Source organism: Choloepus didactylus, chromosome 3, assembly GCF_015220235.1.
Source record: "Choloepus didactylus isolate mChoDid1 chromosome 3, mChoDid1.pri, whole genome shotgun sequence".
Classification (NCBI taxonomy): domain Eukaryota; kingdom Metazoa; phylum Chordata; class Mammalia; order Pilosa; family Megalonychidae; genus Choloepus; species Choloepus didactylus.
Window position 1 is genome coordinate 139,806,735 of NC_051309.1, and position 23,537 is coordinate 139,830,271.

The 23,537-nt window shown below is 34.5% G+C and overlaps 1 protein-coding gene across 3 annotated transcripts in view; it reads left to right on the forward strand.

Moving 5' to 3' along the window:
* Nucleotides 1-23,537, forward strand: part of INTU (inturned planar cell polarity protein) — a 93,348-nt gene that overhangs the window by 59,901 nt on the left and 9,910 nt on the right. For 2 of the 3 annotated variants that reach the window (XM_037830621.1, XM_037830623.1), the window contains exons 5-12: nucleotides 883-1,001; nucleotides 4,442-4,531; nucleotides 10,303-10,380; nucleotides 14,189-14,378; nucleotides 18,482-18,535; nucleotides 20,968-21,030; nucleotides 21,687-21,908; nucleotides 22,515-22,985. In XM_037830621.1, coding sequence (XP_037686549.1) covers nucleotides 883-1,001; nucleotides 4,442-4,531; nucleotides 10,303-10,380; nucleotides 14,189-14,378; nucleotides 18,482-18,535; nucleotides 20,968-21,030; nucleotides 21,687-21,908; nucleotides 22,515-22,985 — 1,287 coding nt within the window. The remainder of the gene's footprint in view (nucleotides 1-882; nucleotides 1,002-4,441; nucleotides 4,532-10,302; nucleotides 10,381-14,188; nucleotides 14,379-18,481; nucleotides 18,536-20,967; nucleotides 21,031-21,686; nucleotides 21,909-22,514; nucleotides 22,986-23,537) is intronic. The other variant, XM_037830622.1, reaches the window with a different exon arrangement.

The window sequence follows — 23,537 nt, forward strand, 5'->3', positions numbered from 1 at the left end:
TTCTTATATGGAGAGACTAAAGCAAGGTGTTGAGTACTTTTTAAAGAACTAAGGAAAACTAAGGTATAACATTTAAGGGGTTTGGCTATATTGTAAGTAGAGGCTATATTAATATTTGTGACGTAGTCATTAAACAGTCAATTGAAAGCTATTCTGAGTTTGCCATTGTTCTATCTGGAAATTTTCATTTTTGCCTGCTTTTAATTTGCCTTTGTGAGGTAAATAGCATGTTGCTTTAAGTAACAGCAAAAAAGTGAGATGCAAATTTTGTGTAAAAGTTCTAGTACACTGCACATTTTGATTTTGAAATCTGTTATTTTGAAAAAATTGTTTCCTGGGAACATACTGTTCTTAATTCAGTTTATATTCTCACTTTGTAATTTTAATTGCAGTCTTGTCTTGGATTTAAGTAAAGAGTTGATGATTTGACCCAAAGATGTCAGTAACTTTTTTAAGTTATCTTTTAAAAATCAGTATGAAAAAAACAAAAATCAGTATGAAAGCAGTTACATCTGGTATCTGCATATATGCATAGCCATAGGGGGTGAGAGTATTTGTAAATTGGAATATAATAAAGTATTCATGTTTTAAATCATTGTAAAGGAAATTAAAGTTTAAAACATGGTTTGAAATTAATTTTAATTTTTCAAGCTAATCAGAATCCTACTCAGAACATAATTTGGTATCATGACCAATTTTGACAATCTCTAACTTAATTTCAAATGTAATGTTTTAAGTGCTAGCTTATGGGTAAAAATTCCAGGCATAGTTCTCTCCTGAAGCTGAAGGGATTCACCGTTTGTTCTTTTCTTAATACAAATCTGAACTTTATATAAAAAATAATAATGTTTGGAAAATTTGCTGTTTCTCTTCATTTAACAGCAGGAAATTCTTTATCATTATCCAATGTCTGAAGTATCTCAAAAACTTAAAAGTGTGAGAGGGATATTTCTTACACTCTGTGACATGCTGGAAAATGTAACCGGGACACAAGTTACCAGGTAATTGATTTTTATTTGACTTTAATTCTGTTCCTTTCAGGTTCTTTTTCTTGGTTTTGACAATCAGAAGGCTAATACAAGGAAAATCGTATCTATTATACAAATGTAATTGGATCTATTATGGAGGTATCTATATAATCAGATATATATAATATCTGCAGATATTTTATTTCACATCTTAGCTATTTCTACCAGTGATCTATTTAATTTAAAATGTAGGTTCTCAACTGTGTTCCTCCTTCAATTCCTAGGGCCACATAAATAAATCCCCCAATTTCTCTTCACCTTATACCTTAAAATACTCCAGGAAGAAACATAATCTCCCACCACACATTCCTACTTATAGATCTTTTTTTTTTAATTTTTAAAAATTAAAAGTTTTGAAATTTTTCAAACACACAAATGAGCACAGAGACTAAGATAATAGACTGTACTCACCATCCAGACTTAACAGACATAAAACATAATCATGGTTTTCCTTTACCTGTTCAGAAGTGACTTCCTATATGACAACCTTTCTGACCATTGATAAGAATGGGAAAATAAGTGTATTATTTAAATTTTCATAGGCTAAGTTTTTTCTTGAAACTTAAAGACATGGTTCATTGTCTTTTGGGGAGAAGAGTAGAGGTATCTTCAGGCTCCAAAATGAAGTAGCAGTTACATTTTTAAATTGGGGGTGGAGGGGGACAGACTAGCTGATTTTTTGTTCGGGTGCCAGATGCCAGTTTACTGAATGGTTTCTTTAGTTATACATCTGAGGTTGTGTGTATGTGACAAATGTTAATGGAAACCAGGATTGCAGGGTTTTAGTGAAGCAAAGAACCCTTAGATGCTATGGTTTCAGATTGCTGGGTAGGAAAAAAAACACATCCTGGTCAACTTTTTATCTCCTCATTTTCACATCTCCTTTACTAAAGCCATATTTTCTTGAATAATTCATAGAATATAGCTGTAGATTTTGATGTTTTGCCACACTTGAAAGAACATAGTTGTGCTAATGAATTTCTTTATGAAGGTGACATCTCTTAAGTGAGTTTTGTTTTTTTTGTGCTTTTTTCTTAATTGTTAGCTTGTTGCTAGGCAATAACTTTATGGTTGGTATAAATTACTGAATGCTAAATTTTTCATATAGTTAGAAAATGTTCTGTTCTTAAACAATGACAAAAATACAGAACCATACATTTTGGGAGGAGCATTCAGAATACAGTGTCATCTGTGCAAGTTTATTTGGTCATGGGGTAGGCAAAACTTGTTGTTAAATAGTTTTTTGAAAAATAAAGAAAAAACATCATATCGTCAGTTATGAAGCTCTGATTCTGAAATGCCATAGTTAACTTGTTGGGGCTGGGGATGAGAGTAGTAGTTTCAAAGCTTTTAAGTTTTTTGTTTTGTTTTGTTTTGTTTTTCCCATGAAATAAATCTAGGAATTATAAGTGATTTTTAATATTTCAACAAGTGTAGACATTACAAGAGTTTTTGCCAAATTTTAAGAGTGCCATTGTCTTCGTTTCCTAGGGCTGCTATAACAAAGTACCACCAACTGGGTGACTTAGGAAAAAACAGAAATTTGTTGTCTCACAGTTCTGAAGGCTACAAGTTCAAAATCAGAGCTAGGCTTCAATTGGAGTCCTTAGGGGAGAATCTGCTCTGTACCTCTTCAAGCATCTGGTTGTTTGCCGGCAATCCTCGGCCTTGTCTGCTTCAGTCTCCATGTGGTCGTCCGCGCTCTGTATCTCTGGCTGTCCAAATGTCCTCTTCTTGTAAGGACACCAGTCATATCGGATTAGGGTCCCACCCTATTAGGGTATGACCTTGTCTTAACTTGCCCAATTCTGTCTGTAATGACTCATTTCCAAATAAGGTCACATTCTGAAGTTCTGGGGATTAGAACTTCAAAATACTTTTTGGGGGGACACAATTTGTTTCATAATAGCCATACTACTGATAATAAAATATCAAGTTGAATTTTCTAAAATCTAGTTTTTCTTTTCTTTTTCCTATCTTCTGGTAAAAAGTGATTACCCTACGATTTTAAGAGAGGTGGAATCCGCAAGAAAGCAGGACAACAGAAAAGACTGTCCTAGTTTTTCTAAGAAATTGTTACTTTTAACTCGGGAACCTTTAATGTAGTGTATATGGAAAATATTAGTTCATTTGTTGCAGCAGTAACTGAGACTCTATTTAATGTATCAATTTACACTCATAAAAGTATGTGGCAGTTCTCCTTTTTAATCTTATTAGAAAGAAAATTTGTTTTAGGTTTCGCCAACTGGGTTTTCTTTTTAATTTTATTGCAAAGAATAGTTTTTATTTGACTTAATATTTAGATCTTGTTGTTAATGATATATGTGTTATACATGTGGGAGGCTGTAAATATAAGTAGAAAAATTTTTTGGGAAACAAAATAAGAAAACTATTATTTCAGGGTTTCCTTATTAGCATATGTCTTGTTTATGTTGTATACCAACTTTTTAAACCATAAGTGATATTAATGTATGATTATAAAAGAGTCTAATATTTGTCTAAAAGTTTAAGTATTTTTAAACTTTATTAAGGCAAAAGTAGTATCTTTAAAGAAATCTGTTTTAGTAATTTATATTTTAAATTTCACACACTAATGCAGTATAGAAGGTACTCTATATCCTAAGGACTCAACTGATGACTGATTTTTGTATTTTCACATAAAGAAAAAAACACTAATTTATAACTGATCTTCTTCCTATCCCCAATACCCACCACAAGAAGGAATCATTATTTTCTGTCTCCATAGTTCATTATTCTATCTGTTAAAACACATTTAATTTGTTTCCAACTTCATAATTGAAGTATAATCAACTGCACATATTTAAAAGGTACAATTTTATCAGTTTTGACATAGGTATGTACCCTGAAACGATCACCACAATCAAGATAATAAATATCCATCACTCCCAAAAGTTTCCTTGGGAACACATTAAAATTTGACTTATACTTCATTGCTTGTTATATATCTGCCTCCCATGTTGAATTATCTTCTTGAAAGCTGGGAGCACATGTAACTTTCTTTGTGATCTCTTTTAGCAAATTGTGTATATAAATACATAAGCAGAAAAGTTTTGTTAAATTAACAAACTGGGATGAAAGCTTTCTTTTGGAAAAACATATTCAGATAGTTACTCATTTAAGTTAGCAAAAGAATTTCAACATGGTTTTTTTTCTGTAATGGGTCTACTTTGTTTGACCTAGAGTTATTTGTTTATTGATATTTCATAATGTGTTTTTATTTTCTTATAATTCCTTGCCTTCTCTGTATAGCAGTTAGGTATATACCAAGAAATATGCTTATTAAGTATGCAGTTCTTAGATCATACCATATGTTATCTTTTATGAATGACTGTTTATAATTTTATGACATTAAAGAATATCCTAACTTTATTTTGCCTTTATTTTTTTCTTAGCTCATCCCTTCTTTTAAATGGAAAACAAATTCATGTGGCTTATTGGAAAGAATCTGACAAGTTGTTGTTAATTGGCCTACCTGCTGAAGAGTAAGTTGAGATTTTTGTTTAAACCATTTCTAAAATACTCTTAACAAAGTTTGTTTCATTAAAATAATGACGTTTTCCTCAGTGAAATGTTAGATTGTATAGATGGTAATAGAATAAAAATTATTTTTAAAAATCCATGGAGCTACACCTCACAGACAGTGAACCCTACGTTAAACTATGGGCTTTAATAGTACAGTTACAAAAATATGCTATCATGAATTGTAAAAATGTTCCACACTAATGCAAGGTGTTGGTGGTGGTGTGGTATAGGGGAATCCTGTATTTTATGCAGGATTGTTCTGTAAACCCACAACTTCTCTAATCAAAAAAATAAAATAAAAAAACAAGAGAAGGTTAAATAACTTGTCAAAGGTCACATAACCAACAAGAGGCAGAGTTGGAAATTGAATTGAGGGTCTTTTTTAATTCTTTCTATTACATTGCTACCCTAATATAGTAGAACATTAAAAACTGAAAGGGAAGGGGCTGGGTGGGTGGCTTGGGTTTGAATATAGAGAACAGTCCCAGGGGGTTGGATTTAACTATTGTTAAACTGGTCTTCTGTCCCTGTTCAGTGATTCTTAAAACATGTAATTTAGACCTTTGGCTACTTTAGAAAGTAATTGGACAACTTTTATTAAATTTTAAAAACACTTTAGTTGTCCCTTTTATTAACCATGGTCCTTGAAACTATGGCTTATTGTCTACCAGATAGTAAACAAAAGAAATATCAAAATAAATACTATAGTATGTGACTAATACAATTTAGAGATTACCAATTCAGGTAAATTTTCTTTTCATGTTTCATTATACTTACCGAGGAAGAGAAAAGATAGGTAGACCAAAAAATCCATTATTTGGCCAAATTCCAATCTGAACACAAACAAGGACTGTCTTCTATTCCTAGTGACTTTTAACCAGATTCCTTTCATTAAATAACAGCATATTAGCTAAGTATGGCTACATTATAAATTACCCCAAAACTTCAGGCTTAAAGCAATAAACATATATTATCTCATGGGAGTTTTGTGGGTCAGGAATCCAGGAACGACTGTTGGGTAATTCTTGGCGGTGGGTCTCTCTTGAGGTTGCAGTCATCCGAAGGCTGGATTGGAGGGTCTGCTTCTGGGATGGCTTACCAGCATGGCTGTTGTCAAGAGGTAATCAGTTCTTCATTGACTGTTGGCAACTGATTTTAAATCCTTGCCACATGGACCTCTGCATAGAGCTGCTGGAGTGTCCTCACAACATGTCAGCTGGCTTCCCACTAGGGCAGCTGGTCTAGAAGAGAAGCTATAACACCTTTTATGACCTAGTCTCGGAAAAGACACATTGTCACATCCAGGATATACTGTTTGCTAGACGCCAGGTACTAAATCCAGCCCATCCTCAGGGGAAGGGGATATAAGCTCCACCTGAGGAGAGGGGTATGAGAGAATTTGTGGGTATGGTTTTGCACCATGAACAAGAACTCCAAAGGAGGATACAGTGAAAAATATCAAAATGATTACTTTTTGAGGGTGACTTTAGTATTGGACAGAAGGAGGTAAGATATATAATAAAAATGGGGTTCAAAATTTTTAACATGAGGGGTTAATGGTGCTGTGACATGTACTAGACGATGGCTGTCTTTAACCTACTAATGTGTGTTTTTTTATTTAAAAAGGTGGTATAGTGAGGCTGCCCTATGCCAATGGGTGAAATTCTGAAGAACTATGGAGTTTCTTTGAAAGTAGGAGTTTATAAGAACTGGAGAACATCATAATAAAATATTTTAGGATGTAGAGGCAGGGTAAAACTTTTTTTAAAATCCCTGTAGTGACCAAAAGACAAAAGAGGAGAAACAGAAAAATGGTAAGATAAAAGCTACGAAAACAGTTTAAAAAAGGGCGAGGAAAGCCCAGCCAAGGAACTGAACAGAGGCTCTGCAACCACACTCTGAGATCAGCCAAATTAGTTAGGCAGATAGAGACAGTTTCCAGGAGAGGTTTTATCCTGAAATCAAAAAAGAACTCTCACTGCTGAATTCCAAGGTTGTGCTACAGAGGGGATACTCTGGCCAATTTCTCAGCCTTTATTACTGGAGGAGTCTTCCCTAAATATTTATGTCATTTCTATACTAGAGAACTTGGCTTGATAAATTAGAATGAATTTGAATATCCTCCTTATGCTCTTTTCTGAGCTTCATGTCAAATATAAGCCCTAACCAGCTACCTCTTTACTCAGCTCTCTTTTATTTTTTAAATTCCTTTGCCCAAAGGTAACATACTACTGTTTTTTTTTACTTAATATATATGAATATACATATATAAAATATATATAACATATATTGTTAGTATTATATTTAATAACAAATTAAGATATTTCCATATCAGCACAAAGAAAGTTTCCTCTTAATTTTTATAGCTGTATAATACTACATTGTATGGCTATATCCTTGTTAATTAACATCTGGATTGTTTCTAGTCATTTGTTATTTCAAACAGTGCTGCAACAAATAAACTTGTATATATATCATTTCATATGTGGATGAGTACATACAGAAGTAAGATTTCTGGGTCAGAGTATATCTGAATTTTTAATATTAATCTGTATGTCTCAACTGTCTGATATAGGAGTTGAATCAATTTATACTCTCACCTTCAATGAATGAGAGGTCTACCTAATTTTTAAATACTTTATCCAAGTTTGTAATTTGTCCTTTGACTTTGCTTATGGTGTTTCTTCATTGTTATATTGTTTTGCTTTGTCATACAGAAGTTTTATTTTTCTTACATAGTCAAATTTATCAATCTTATCTGTTTTTTGGAGTGTAAATTTAAAGTTTTGTCCAAGGTTTCTTCTAAACTTTTCTTGTGAGCCTGTGTTTCTAGAAGAATGTTAGAATCAATGCACCTGATTCTAAAAAAACATCTGTTGGTGTTTTTGGTCAATTACATGAAGTTTTTGTCCATCTTTTCTTTTAGAACTAGTCTTGTTAGTTTGTTCTTTTTTTTTTTTTTTAATTAGAGAAGTTGTGTGTTTAAGAAACATCGTGAATAAAATAAAGGATTCCCATATACTCACTACCCTACCACTAACACCTTGCATTGCTGTGGAACATTTGTTATAATTTATGATAGTACATTTTTATAATTGTTATTAATTAAAGTCCATGTTTAACATAGGGTTCACTGTGTAGTATAGGTCCATGGATTTTTTTCTTAAATTTTTTATTCTGTTACCATATATACAATCTAACATTTCCCCCTTTAATCATATGCAGATATATATTTCAGTGCTGTTAATTGCATTCACAATGTTGTGTTACCATCACCACCATTCATTACCGAAAAATTTCCATCATGCCAAATAGGAACCCAGACATTCTAAGCTTTTAACTTCCCATTCCTTATCCCCACCCCATCCCATGGGAACCTCTATTCTAGATTCTGCTCTATGAGTTTGCTTATTATAATTATTTTATATCAGTAAGATCATAAAATTGTTTATCCTTTTATGTCTGGCTTATTTTACTTGACATGATGTCTTCAAAATCAGTCCATATTGTCGCATGTATAAGGACTTTATTGCTTTTTATAGCTGAATAATATTCCAATGTGTATATGTACCCCATTTTGTTTATCCATTCATTGGTTGGTGGACACTTGGGTTGCTTTCATCTTTTGACAATTGTGAATAATGCCACTGTGAACTTTGGTGTGAAAATAGCTGTTCAAGTCTCTAGTTTCAGTTCTTTTGGGTCTATACCTAGTGGTGGGATTGCCAGGTCATATGGTAGTTCTATACTTAGCTTTCTGAGGAACCATTAAAATGTCTTCAACAGCAGTTACACCATTTAATATTGCCACCAGCAGTGAATGAGTTTTCCTATTTTTCCTCATTCTCCCCAACATTTGTGATTTTCTGGTTTTTTTAAAAGCAACCATTATAATGGGTGTGAAATGATATCTCATTGTGGTTTTGATTTGAATTTCCCTGATGGCTAATGATATTGAGCATCTTGTCATGTGCTTTCTGGCCATTTGTATGTCTTCTTTGGAGAGCTGTCTGTTCAAGTCTTTTGCACGTTTTTTAAATTGGGTTGTTTGTCTTTTTGTTGTTAAGTTGAAGGATTTCTTTATATATTTTGGATATTAAACCATTATCAGATATGTGGTGTCCAAATATTTTCTCCCATCATGTAGGTTGTCATTTTACTTTCATGATTTATTCTGTTGTTGCTTATGCTTTGGGTATGGAGTCTAAGAAACCATTGCCTAAAACAAGGTCCTGAACAGGCTTCCTTCACTTTTGTCCAGGATTTTGATAGTTCTGACCCTTATATTAAGATCTTTGATCTGTTTTGAGTTGATTTTTGCATATGGTGTGAGGTAGGGATCCTCCTCTTTTCTTTGCAAATGGAGATCCAGTTTTCTCAGCACCGTTTGTTGAAACACCATTCTTTCCCAACTGAGTGGTCCTTGCTGCCTTGTCAATAATCAGTTGGCTGTAAATGTGAGGGTTAATTTCTGAGCTCTCACTTTGATTCCATTGGTCTATATGTCTGTTCTTGTACCAGTACCATGCTGTTTTGATTACTGTGTAATAAGTTTTAAGATTGGGAAGTACGAGACCTCCAACTTTGTTCTTTTTCGTGATGGCTATTCAGAGCCCCTTATCTTTCCATATAAATTTGATGATTGGCTTTTCCATTTCTGCAAAGAAGGTTGTTAGAATTTTGATTGGGATTGCATTGAATCCATAAATTTTATGTAGTTCTCTTAATGCTCACACCAACCACTCTGTACCAGATTCTTTTCCTTATAACATCTCACTTCACATCACCTAAGAAGTAAGTACTGCTATTCTTATTTGTTCATACTGGGTAATGGAATATTGAGAAGTCATGCAGAAGCACCTCCTCAGTGACAATTTATATTTGTGTCCCAACATTGTGCTTGTAGTTTGTAATTGAACTGGCAACCCTGGGATTTTTCCCTTGTCTAGCTTCATGACATCACCCATGTGTTTTCCTCTCCACCACTTTGTCTTTTCCAAGCAGGGTAAGAAAATTGCTGCCCCAGAGGAAATAAGTTGGAGCACATAATCTAAGGACTTGTGTTTTTAGAGGGGCAGTCATCCTTCTGTGATGGCCACAGTGAATAGCTCTAGTCCCTTTTAGGCCTTGCATAAGTTATTTAACTTCTTGAACCTCACTTTATCCGTTGGTATAATGGGAATAAAAATACCTACTTTGCATAATTCTTTCAAGACTTCAGTGAGAAGATATAAATCTATTGCCTCCTTTCTTTCCTTTCTCCATTTCATTTAAGAATGTCCTTTTGTCACAAGGAGACAGCAAATTAAGGGTTCAGTTGATTCTGGATCGTACTGGAAAGTGTCGAGAATTTAGCATTTCTCTTGATGAGCTCTGGTACTCCACTAAGTACTTTCTATGCATTAATTTCATTTAGTTCTCAAAAGCAGCCTGAAAAGTACTTAGTGATTGTTGGCCCCATTTTACAGATGAAGAAAAGTGTTAAATAACTTGCCTATAAATGGTCATATAGAAAGTCCTGTTTGGCCCATGCTAGAATACCACAAATCTAAACCTCAAGGTGATTAATTGCTAATGAAGTAAACAGCTAATTTTACACAGCTGTACTCACAGTTGACCAACATACTTTTCACATTCCTTACATATAAAATGTAAAGATGTTCTGTTTCTTTTATATATGTATCATTTGATTATGTTATAAATAAATAAATGCATTTTTGGTTTTTTTAAGAGTTCCTCTTCCTCACCTAAGGAATAAGATAGAAGATGTTGCCAAAACCTTAAAATTTATGTATGGTTCTTTAGAAAGGTAAGTGCTTCCTGTAATGGAATTGCAAGTTTTAAGTATATGATTCTAAATCTCCATTTCCACTTGATCCTATTCCTTGTTTGGCAAGAGAATCATTTATTTGTTTATTTGTTTTCCTTATTTTTCCATCTTTCATGCTTTTATTTTACAGTTTTAGGTAGTTTTTCATTCAATCCAATGTTTTTGTTTTTGTCTTACATATTACTTTATTGAAATAGTGATACAACCACAACCATATTCTGAGTTGACATTTTTATAGGGGAAATGTGAGATCAATTTTCATAAAAGATACAGAAAACAGTAAGAATGTTTTAAATATGTTTTTGTGTTTTCTTTCCTGCTCTTAAGACCATTGCAAATTCACTATCCTAAAATACAATCCTTCTTTCTTAAAAAATCTTTCAGTAAAAATATTTGTATACTATCATTATTAAAAAAAAAAAGTAAAAGACATACAGTACAGAAAGGTATTGACTATTTAGTTTCATGTATAGTCTTCCATATATTTTTTATGTAATATGAATATGCATACTCTTTTTTTACACCAGTGGGCTCATGTTTACTGTTTTACTTCTTGCTTCTTTAACCTTACAATGTAATGGAAGGCATCATTCTTTATCCAAAGGAGGAAATTTGAGATAACTGTTGAATTAAAAATTTGTTTTGAGAAAACAAAATTATGAATGGAAAATAGATTTTTCTCTTAGTGGGACTTTTGTAAGCCCCTTACCCCAAAGGTACTTCTTGCTTCTAAAGCCTTAAGGGTATATCAATATAAAAACCCTAAGGCAGTTTGTACATTTTTCCAAATCACATTGGTATCAGCTGTCTGTTCATCTATATAGATCTTTGTTGTTGCCCTTCTCCAAGCAGCATGAAGGAATTTTCTGTGATTGTGCCATCTGAGAAAATTGTCTAATTTGCAGTGTTATCCCCTAGAAGGGCCTTTTAGGAGGCATGTCCCTCTCAAACATGGTTAGTTATCAGCACTTTCCAGATCTGTGAGTGAACTACAAAAAGCTGAGCATTCATAAAGTATTTTTATCTTTTACTGGAGAGGAAATTTTTATCCATTGTAGAGTAAGGATCGAGGTTATAAACTGCCTCCCCAAATTTATATTAGATGAGCAAAGTTTGCTGCATTTTGCCCAAGTTGAAACTTTGTTTCCATAAAACCAGAGATTATCAAAGGACTAAATTCTGCAATGAATTTCATACACCAAAACAGTCAACTGGATTTGATCTACAAATTCCAATGGGGTAGATTAGGGGCAAGAGAGGCATTTAATTTCTCTGAATTTTATCACAGAATTTAGCTTCTATGGATCTGAACATATCCCTAAAATGGCAGCAAATTTAACTTTCTACTTGTACAGAAGAGAATTTGAAGAGCAAACTAGGATAATAAATATGAAGATCCTATGAGTTCTTAAAAAAAAAAAAAAACTGAAGCTGTGTGAATCCAAGTGTTAATAATCATTTCTCAATAAATTTCTAATACCAGGGTTTTTTTCTGGTTATGAAAGATATTAAAGGCCCGTTGTGAAAAAATTAGGAAAAGCCAAATGGTCCAAAGACTTAATTACATCCACTATTAGATACATTAAAAATTAATCCAAGGATACCCAGTTGGAATCAATATAGTTTCCCTTATAGTTTTTTTTCTCAGTTGTAAGCTGGTTAGTTCCCTGAGCCATGTATTAAACATTAACAGTATTTAGTGTTCTGACCAAATTAAAGGTATAACAGTTTCCATCACCATTCCCAACCAATCAATCAATCAGCAAGCCCTGATCAGGCTGTCTCCAAAATTTATTTCAAATCCGACTATTTCTCTCCAACTTCACTTTCATCCTGCCTAGCTAGCCACCTTCTTCTCTTATTACTACAGTGGCCTCTCAACTTAACTCCTTGCCCCTAATTCTTTTTCTTTTTTTTTTCTTTTTTTTTCCATTTTTTTTATTGTGAACTTTAACATATATACATAATAGTGATAACTTTCAGTTTATGATTTTGCAAGTAGTTAGAGAGCAAATCTCAAAGAATGTCATGGGTCACAGTTCCACAACTTCAGCCATTTACATTATCGTAAATTGTAACATGCAGACAGAAAGGTGTCATCTCTCGATGTATAGTGTGCCGGTTTGAATGTATTGTGTCCCCCAAATGCCATTATCTTTGTAGTTTTGTGGGGTAGAAGTTTTGGTGCTGGTTAGATTTGCTTGGAGTGTGCCCCACCCAGCTGTGGGTGATGATTTAGATGAGATGTTCCCATGGAGGCATGGCCCCACCCATTCGGGGTGGGCCTTGATCAGTGGAGCCATATAAATGAGCTGACGCAGAGAGCGGGAACTAACTGAGTGCAGCTGGGAGTGATGTTTTGAAGAGGAGCAAGCTTGCTAGAGGGGAACGTCCTGGGAGAAACCATTTTGAGGCCGGAGCTTTGGAGCAGACGCCAGCTGCCTTCCTAGCTAACAGGTTTTCCAGATGCCATTGGCCATCCTCCGGTGAAGGTACCCGATTGCTGAGGTGTTACCTTGGATGTTTTGTGGCCTTAAGACTGTAACTGTGTAGCGAAATAAACCCCCGTTTTATAAAAGCCTATCCATCTCTGGTGTTTTGCATTCTGCAGCATTAGCAAACTAGAACATATAGCTCAACAAGCAGTCACATAGGTAATTTCAAAAATTGTTATGGGTTACAGTAATTCATTTTCAAAGGGCAGTTAGAGTGATCTTCCTACATTATCACCTGGCTCATACCTGCCTTTCTGACTTCAGATCTCCAACCATTCTCCACCCTTCTGTCCCACCCCCTGCCCTATTCTGCAGGCACACTGGCCAAGCTTGTTCCCACCCTAGGCCTTTGAACTCTTTTCCTGTATTGTGCTTCTCTCTGATCACCTTAACTCTCAGATCTCAACTTTAGGGGTATGCAACTCTGCAAATAAATTCATTACCCTCCCCCCTACATCAGACATAACTCCCAGGGATGTGTCTCTCTGGCAACATGGGACATGACTCCCAGAATGAGCCTGGCCCTGGCATCATGGGGTTGAGAATGCCTTCTTGACCAAAAGGCGGAAAAGAAATGTAACAAAATAAGGTTTCAGGGGCTGAGAGATTTCAGAAGAATCCAGAGGCTATCGTGGAGTTACTCTTATGCAAGCTTCAGCTAACTAATGTAAATGGCCACAGTAAGCCAAGCCCAAACCAACAGCATTCCTGAAAATCCTAAAGAATACCCAAGTCTCTATCTGAGAATCTATAAAAGTTTCACTCACTAAGTTTATTTTTCAGGAATCGTTCCCTTCCAGATTGTTCCCATGCCAGATAAGTTCTCTTCAAGAACATTAGCCAGCTGTATCCACCTTCCCCACAGTGTCAACACCCCTTTTAAATATGAACAAGTTAGAGTGGTCATGGCCCACCTATCCCTAAGATTGAGACAGTGATCAAATGAGAGGGAGGAGTAGCAACAGACAAGATAGGATTTAACAAACAAATGATTATGACTACTGAATCATTATATAGAATTTTTTTTAGTCTCTAGTATATTAGAACAGCTAGAAGAAAATAACTGAAATAATAATAATAACTGAATTGCTCTGTAACCACTTGTCAAGCTGTACTTTGTGAAAGTTAATCACTTTTATGTATGTATTTTATATTTCACAATAATTTTTTTTTTAAAGGAGAGGTGTGGAGAGGAGAGCCCATATTGTTGGGAAAGAGCCTCCCCTTAGGAGCATACAGAAATGACCACCAATTCCATATGTTGTTCTAACTTACAGTTCTTATTTCTTCAGTGCATTCTGCGATGTTGAGAATATTCCTCGTTTGGATCATTTTTTCAGCTTATTCTTTCAAAGAGCACTTCAGCCTACTAATCTACATTCAGGGGCCAGTCCCAGCGCACAACTGTATGATGCGTCCAGTGCAGTGCTTTTAGACAGTCTTCCTGGAGTTCGGTGGCTCACACTTCCACAGGAGATCAAGGTAGTATTAGGCCTCATAAATAAGAATCAGATCAGGTAGTCTTATAATGTTTTATCTTCTCTCTTTTTTCTCTTAGGCTTTTTTATTTTGGGGATTATAGGCAATTGGTGGATGAAGTAGGAGTTCCCAGTGCACTGAACTTAGAAAGATAGATGATTCTTTCTAGATAGAAATCAGCTTTTTTATCTTTCTTTAACATTTAAGCTTTGTACAAACTTGGAGTATTTTCAGAAATCATAATTGCATGGTGTGTCTTACTTTTGAATTTTGTGGCTTTGTCTTTATGATTCACGGTCACCAAGTTAGGAGTATGCTTATATACTGATTATATTGTATGGAATGATAGGTCAACAAACAATGTTCTTAGTTAAAATACTGCACTAATAGTAACAAAATCTTTCTTTACATGAACATATATGATTAGCTATTGGCTTGTCCCATGGAAATTTTACCAAGAGTCATATTTCATGCTGTTTGAGTATTATCAATGTGTTTTAGTCATATCTATATACCCAGAATCACTCTACTCTTGAATGATTGACAAGATCATTTCAGACATTTTCATCAATGTATGTTCCCATATAATTAATTTAGTCTCAGCATTTGCTTTAGTATTAAATGAGGCAATATGCCATAGCAGTTCCCTGCCCATGAAGAAATCCAGACTGTGTCATAGTAAAAACCTGTATCAAGATTACACTCTTTATGAAATTCTACAATATATAATCAAATAAATGCCTTTTTTGACCATTTTATGATTATTTCAATTCATGTCAATCTCTTTGCTCCGTTTCTACATCTGTAAAATAAATAAAAGTGGTACTTACTTCATAGAGTTGTTGTGAGTTATTACACATGAAGTGCTTAGAATCCTGCCTGGCACATTTTAGCATGGTTGTAGGGGCATTATTAAGTAATTATTAAGGAGTTGGGCATTAAAGCATGTTAAAACTTTACCTTCTGGTATTTTTATTTTGTCCTTACCTCTGTCAGTTGCCTGGTGATGCGTCTTTTGATACCTCAGGCCAATGGTTAACATTTTCATAAATCATGTAGAAGCTAAAAAGTATGGGATGTATAATTCTACCCTCACCAGTGTTTTCTTAAGAAAATATAAGCGTTCAATATAGATGGTAATTAGATAACTTTACCTTTAAGATAGAAAAACCCCTGGCTCCAAACCCTGCCTCATGCCTTTTCTAGGTCCTTTTTCCCTCCACAAAGCACAGGACCAACTTTGTGAGTGGGAAGACATATCCTGTCATGAGGCCTGTCATTCTGGTCTTGTTCCCAGTTTCTTCCCTCTGCTGGTTTGAATTTATTATGTCCCCCTAAAAAAGCCATATTCTTTGATGCAATCTTGTGGGGCAGACGTTTTAGTGCTGATTAGATTGGAATCCTTTGAGTGTTTCCATGGAGATGTACCCCACCCAACTGTGGGTGATGACTCTAATTGGATAATTTCCATGGAGGTGTGGCCCCACCCATTCAGCACTATATAAGCTCAGAGGGAGGGAGGGAGCTTGCTACAGCCAAAAGAGACACTTTGAAGAATGTACAGAAGCTGAGAGTAGCTGCAGATGGGAGACAGTTTGAAGATGGCCGTTGAAAGCAGACTCTTGCTCCAGAGAAGCTATGAGAGGACCCACATCCCAAGAGCAACTGAGAGTGACATTTTTGAGGAACTGCATCCTAGAGAGGAACATCCTGGCAGAAAGCCATTTTGAAACCAGAACTCTGGAGCAGACGTCAGCCACGTGCCTTCCCAGCTAACAGAGGTTTTCCCGACACCATTGGCCATCCTCCAGTGAAGGTACCTGATTGCTGATGTGCTTGCTACCTTGGACACTTTATGGCCTTAAGACTGTAACTTTGTAGCCTAATAAACCCCCTTTTATAAAAGCCAATCCATTTCTGGTGCTTTGCATTCTGACAGCATTAGCAAACTAGAACATTCCCCCGTCTCAGAGTCTCTCCACTAAAGAAACTTCTTCCCTAAAAATGTGTAGACTCCTCTTTCTCTGATACTAGAGGCACTTGATAATTTTCGGGGTAATACCTTTAAACTTTGAGTACATTAAGATTAATTATTATCTTTCCCCTAAGAGGTTTCAGATTGTTTAAAATACAGCTTATTTTTGGTTTTATAAATTCCACGGTGAAGGCCAACTCCTGTGTTCAGATTTCTTTATGAAAGAGAATTTTTCTAAAATTTAGTGTACATTTTCTTTATTTTAACCTAAGAGAATATCAAAGTAGGAATCACTACTGTGTAAATTCTGGTGTGTATTTTTAATTAGTTGCCTGAAATTACACATGTTGATTATCTCACCAAAGTTTTGGTTGCTTTTATCTTTGTTAAGTCTAACCAGTATTGTGTGGAGATCAGGCTTCATTGCACCAAGTGCTCAGACTTGTCCTATGCTTTGTGGAATCCAGAAAAATCCTCTGAATTCTCACAATCTAGTTGGGTAGGTAAGACTAACACACAGGAAACAATAGCTTAAATCTTTTCTTCATTTTGTAGCCTGGTTAGGAGATTTAAGAACAATATTTTTAGAAAGACAGATACCTTCTAATTAAGTGGTTTGAAGAGCTGTATGATAAATAGAAATTTTGTAGCATAATAATCCTTAAAGTTTTTGCTTTTGTTTTAGCAGAACTTATACACTTTTTCTTTTTGCAGTTTCTTACTGTAATATAGATGGTAGAATTTATGACTATATTTCTTCTAATGGAAACATTATGGAATTTTATGCCTTAAGAAATCTAAAGCTAAAAACATATGTGAGAGGTAAATTTTAATTGGAAATAGTTACCTTTAACTTGGGTAGAAACTTATTTACTCTAGCCTAGATTTGATGGTGTCTCTGTCCAGGTGTTTGAGAATTTCCCCTTTTATTCGTTTGTCAGTTGTTCTTTTTTTAATATTTTTCCTGGGGTACACTGGAATAATTAAGAGAAAAAATATTTTACATGAAGGAACAATTATGGTAACCTCATACATTAGTCATAGAGTTCAGTAGTAGGATTAAGCAACTCATTAAACAGTTTATGAGATTAAAAATCACAAGTGAGTCATTTTCTTTTTGTATTATAATTTTTCACAAGAGAAACTACAGCCACAGAAGGAGAATACAAAGTATTTGCTAGATAGTGAAAAATGTAGATCACATGTGAATAATAAGTCTTACTTTGTGAAAACCATTGAAAGGCATGACTAATGTTTCAAAAGCATTTGTCATCTCAGTAAGACACAGATTGTGATACAGTCCTGCAGAGAATGCCTTGGCCTTTAAAAAAAAATAAAAGATTCTTTTCCACAAGTAGCATGCATGCTAAAAGCTTCAAAAGCTTCAGTTGCTAATAGTTTTCAACTTATATATATGTATTAAAGATTAAACTGAAGATTAAATTTACTGTGTTTTTAAATTTTGTATGCTTCAGGGAAGAACAAAGGTAATATATGAAAGAGTTTGGGTAATTTCCATAGAAACAAAAGCTAAGTCCTAAGTAAGACATTTTTCTAATAACTCTGTAGGGTGGTTAAACTGTGCCAGATTCCAGGGGACCACTTGCCTTCATGTTTTAATCCATGAATAAAGATTGACAGCCTTTTATGCAGAACACTGTGTATAGAACAGAGACAGGGAAGAATGTTGGTATTTCCCAAGAATCTAGTTGTAGAGAAAAATGCAGGAAATGGAAGAACAAAGCAACATCTGAAAATAGGTTGGTTACATTAGGATTGATTTTCATTTTCCTCTAATAAGTTTAATGGGTTTTTTAAAAAAGGCTTTTTTTAAACTGAAAACTGAAAAAAACAGTTTTTAACCTCATAAATTGTTTGCACTGAATTTAGGACAAAGCCCATTTCACAATAATTGACATTTAACTGAAAAATGCCTATATGTTAAATAAATAATTTTTTGTAATTTCAGAACTTTAAAACAATGTTCTATTTGGGATATTTCTTAAGAAACACAAAGGAGAAAGATAATCAATTCTTCAAATAGTTTTTGAGCACTTTGTATATGGCCATTACTAAAAAGTAACTAATATAAGTCAGTTGTTAATCTTTTTTTTTTTTTTTTTTTACATAGCTGGAGTTAGACACAGCATTGAGTGATTTGGAGGCCTCAGATTTTGCAGAACTGGTAAGAGAAGGAGTGGATTTTAGGAAAGGCTCAATGTTGATTTCTTATTTTGTGAATCAATCTTTATTCTAAATGTTTATCATGTGGATGAGTAATACTTGAAATGTACAAAATTAGGTCTCTGTTTTGTTTGACACTACATAAGACAAAATCTATATTGCTTGCCTCAAGATTTTCTACTTACTTGAAAATATTTGTTACACTATGTCTATTACAGGATAAAAAATTATTAATTACATTGGCGTTATTAAGTAGTAGGCTTTTTGAGAAAAAGGAGATACTTATGTAAGACTGATTAAGTTAAGTAAAACCTTTGTAGGTCTAAATTCAAATTAGAAATATCACTATGTTTTTTACTTAAAGTACATGTATTTCCTAGTCCACTGAGAAGGCCTGAAAATAATGACCACCCCAGTAGCAATGAGCACCCCCAGCAACCAGGCTGTGGTTTCTAAATAACACTGGTTACTAAAAGGAACCAAAAGAAATGGCTGAGTATAGATTTGGGGCTGGAAATGTTCAATTTAAGCTTAGGAACATCTTGTCATATCAGAAGTCCAGAAGTTTCAGAAGTTACTAGGGTTAAATTAGGTTCAAGTTGTTAGGAGACAACTTGAAGAGGCTACCACTAGAGCATCTGTAAAGATAATAACTGCAATGGATGGAAACACATTAGATATGTTTAAGTCCATGAGTTCATAATGACACTAAAAAAATAATAAAAATAAACTTTTCAGTCACCTTTGGAGGATGCTGAGAAACCAATTGATTATTGTGAAAACTAGCAAATAAGGGGGGTTGGGGGGAATCAAATATTTATCTTAGCTTTCCTTTCTGAACCATACCTCAAGGTTACCAAACAGAGATGAGGGAGAGTTTCTCTTTATAGAAGAAACCTAACGTATGAAGAGAGAATGATAGGATTGGAATATCACCATTTTACAATCCCACGGTGAATTAATCGTTCTAGGCAATGATCATCATCTGTTAACCTCACAAAAAGAGAGACAACTCCTGATGGAAGTACCCAAGCACCTATGAAATATACTTGATTAGGACTCAAGATCTAATGACCAATTCATAGGAAATACAGGGAAGAAGGGACATGTTAAATGATCCCATGGGGAGGGTGATGCAACCAGCAAAATTCAGACTGAGAAATGCCACAGGACAGTTTCTTCAACAGATGAATGAGTAAGGGAAGTAGGGGGCTAGAAGTGGTGGGGAAGAATCTATTGGTTACAAAAGACTTAAGAGACATATCAACCAATTTCAATATTTGGACCTTATTTGGATCCTGATTCAAACATACAGATTGTTAAAAAAAAAAAAAGTCTATGAAACAATCAAGGAAATGTATGCACTCACGGACTATATATTACATGACAATTCTTTGTCTGTGGTAATGGTATTATGGTTACATACTTTTAAGAGTCCTTCTGTTTTAGAGATATATTCTGAAGTATTTATAGATGAAATGATATAATATCTGGGGTTGGTTTTGAAATAATTCAGCTGGTGGGAAGGGAAAGGAGAGAAGTATAGATGAAACAAGATGAGACGTACTGGTAATAGTTGAAGCTGGTTTGATAGTTGGTACATAGGGCTACTCATACTGTTCTATTTTTGTATCTATTTAAAATTTTCAGCACTAAAGTTTCTTTATAAAAAAAGTAAACAAGTAGAAGCAGTGAGGATGGATCATTCTCAAGATTAATGGTGAAACTGAGGGGAGAACATTAGCTTGATGGAATAGCTGTGTCTTAACTAAGACCCTGAGTCAGTGGAAAAGTATATTTTTTTGTAAGAATAACAGAAAGTTAAGCATGGTGAATTATTCATAGATAGTAAATTTTTTCACTGATGGAGAATGATTAGATAGATACTAAACATTAGGAGTTTAGATCTAAAGTATTAAAATATTTGGGTTTTAGAAACATATTACAATAGGTTCAATTAAAAGTCTAATTGCTGCCTTTATAGAACATGAATGAAAATAAACTCTTCAGTCACCTTTGGAGGATGCTGAGAAACCAGTTGGTTATTGTGAAAACTAGCAAATAAGGGGGGTTGGGGGGAATCAAATATTTCTCTTAGCTTTCCTTTCTGAACCATACCTCAAGTTACCAAACAGGGATGAGAGAGAGTTTCTCTTTAGGCAATGATCACCTTCTGTTCTATTCCTAGGTGTCTCTAATCAACAGGATCTTATAAGAATCAAAATAACGTTGTTTGCAGTCAAAAATAAATATATTTACATATATGTATCTTTTTTCACCCAAACACTCTAGTCTAACCTAAAGAAGAAAGTATGAAAAATTCAGTTACTAATGAATATCATTTCTATTCTAACTCTTGTAGCTAAACTAGGATTATTTTTTATCATAGATAACCAAAATATATAAATCCACTGTGGATTTTTTTTTCCCCAGTCTGAGGATTACTATGACATGAGGCGGCTGTATACAATTTTGGGGTCATCTCTATTTTACAAGGTAAGTTGAAACTTAAATTTCTTATAAGTTCACATCTGCTATATGAACCGGCCTAAAGTATCTTTTCTCAAACTTTGACAAAAATGCAACATGTATTTATCTCTTTTCCTCTGAATGTAGGTACTATATGATTAAGATATTAAAACAAGACTTGTACTTACATATTTATAAATGTAATAAATATTCCTGGTTTCATTACATTCTAAACCACTTGTAAATGTGTAAAGAAATACTCAAATATCCAAGTATATAGGAGAAAAGGGCAGTAGTTTCTTGATTTCCTTTTGCAGTAGTGAGCTTTATATCTTACCTTCAAAAGTAACCATGCATCTTTTTAGTAAATCTTCTAAAATTAAATAGTTGACGTCCAATTCTTTTGTAATTTTGCCACAGTCAGGTTAATACTACCCAGAGGTCATCTTGCTTTGTGCTAGGGTCTACCTCTTAGGTCCCTAAAGTTCTCAATATTTGATCTCCAATTTAACCTCAGAGTCAACTGCTGTGAGAAAACTTTGCTATGTTTTTCTTTATTCCATTTGAAACTGGAATAATTTAAGCCAGTTGAAGAGGTGTCTATATAAAACTCTTAGAAATATATTATGGGATTATTGCTTTATGTCACTAGTTGACTTTTGCTTCTTGTGATTCAATTCAAGGGTTATTTGATATGCAGTCATTTGCCTAAGGATGATCTTATTGATATTGCTGTATACTGTCGCCACTATTGCCTACTGCCTTTAGCAGCAAAACAAAGAATTGGTCAGTTGGTAATATGGAGAGAAGTGTTTCGTCAACATCACCACCAACCTTCTGCAGACTCAAACACTGAAGTCTTTCAGGAACCTGAAGGGAGATATTTTTTGCTAATTGTTGGCTTGGTGAGTTCACCTTGGATCTTTTTCTTGAGTTTCTGCCACTTATTTACCGTCTGAATAAATACTCAAACAAATATGATCATTTAAAATTCATGAGCATGTCAAATACTAGTATTGAAGAAAATAGTACCCCTATTCCTTTTCCTTTTATCCATTTAATAAGCATAAAAAAATATTAATGAAATCCACAGAAAGAGTTTAGCAGGATTTTAAGATATTTTGCTTCCATTTCTATGATGGTTTAATCCTCTGATTTGTTTTAGAAATAAAGGGAGATGTGAAAAGGATATAGAATCAGAAAGAGAATGAATCTGTAATCATAAATGAAAGGACCTCCAATAATTGAGGCTTTCTGAAAGCTAGCTTAGTTAGGGAATTCCATGTGCCAGGAGGAAGTAGTATAGTATATCAGGATAAGACAATGTGAGATTTTCTTTTAAGGGTGATTAAGAAGCATGGAGTATAACCAAGAGAGAAAAGGGAGGGAGGAGTTTCTAATAAACTTCACATGAGTATACCATATGTTCATGTGTCTTTAGTTTTAGTATCCATATTATATGAAAATATTTTTATGGTAGGTAACCTGTATTAATAATTCTTTTCCTATAGAGACACTACATGATATGTGTACTATTAGAAGCTGGAGGCTGTGCATCCAAAGCTATTGGGAATCCTGGACCAGACTGTATATATGTGGATCAGGTCAAAACAACTCTTCACCAGATAGAAGGAATAGATTCTCGCATAGATGAACGGCTAGCATCTCCTCCGAACCCCATTTTGTCCTGTGCTGACTGGTTCCTTGCTGGATCACGTGATAAACTGGATAGTTTGACAACTTCACCTATTCTCAGTAGGCTGCAAGGTGCTTCCAAAGTAGCAACCTCTCCAATTTGCAGAAGACCCCTTTTTAGTGACTGTTCCTTAAAGACACGTAAGCCCAGTCCTTCCAGAAGCAGTGGGGGATCTGACAATGGTTCTGAAGGTGGAGAAAGTGTTGGCCTCAGCCCCCACACTATGCCTGATGCAGTACGTAAACAGAGCTCTGATGACTCAGAAGAAGGTGGGACCTTGCTTAAGGTGTGTATTGATTCCACTGTGTACATTCTGGGACTAAGCGCTCTCTCGGGTCCTTATTTTATAATTACAGGAGGATTTTTTAATGTTGGGTCATTCCTCATTTTAATGGGTACTTCTTTTAACCACTGTTGGCAAACCAGTAATTTAAAACCAAAAAGAACTTTTAGAAAGAAATATCAAATAGTAAAATAGGAGCTCCTTGACCTCCAAGAATATCTGTTTAACAGTACTTACAAGTAGGGAAACTCTTGAATCCTGCTTCCCAAGTTTATCTCTTTCTTCTCTACTCGATGTGAAGAGAGGAAACATCTTAACTGTGGGGCATTTGACGGGCTGATCTGGCTAAATAGCTCATGAAATGTTCATTAGAAACTTAAATATGTATATGTATGTATATATATCTGCGATACATGTGTGTGTATGTTATCCTTTTTGTTATAGATAAGTATTTTTTTTTAATCTGCACCTGCCAAAGTCTGATTTCTATACTTAAGGATTCAGGATGGGACTATAACACAAAGAGAATGTTAATTTTTGATTGTTTATTTATGT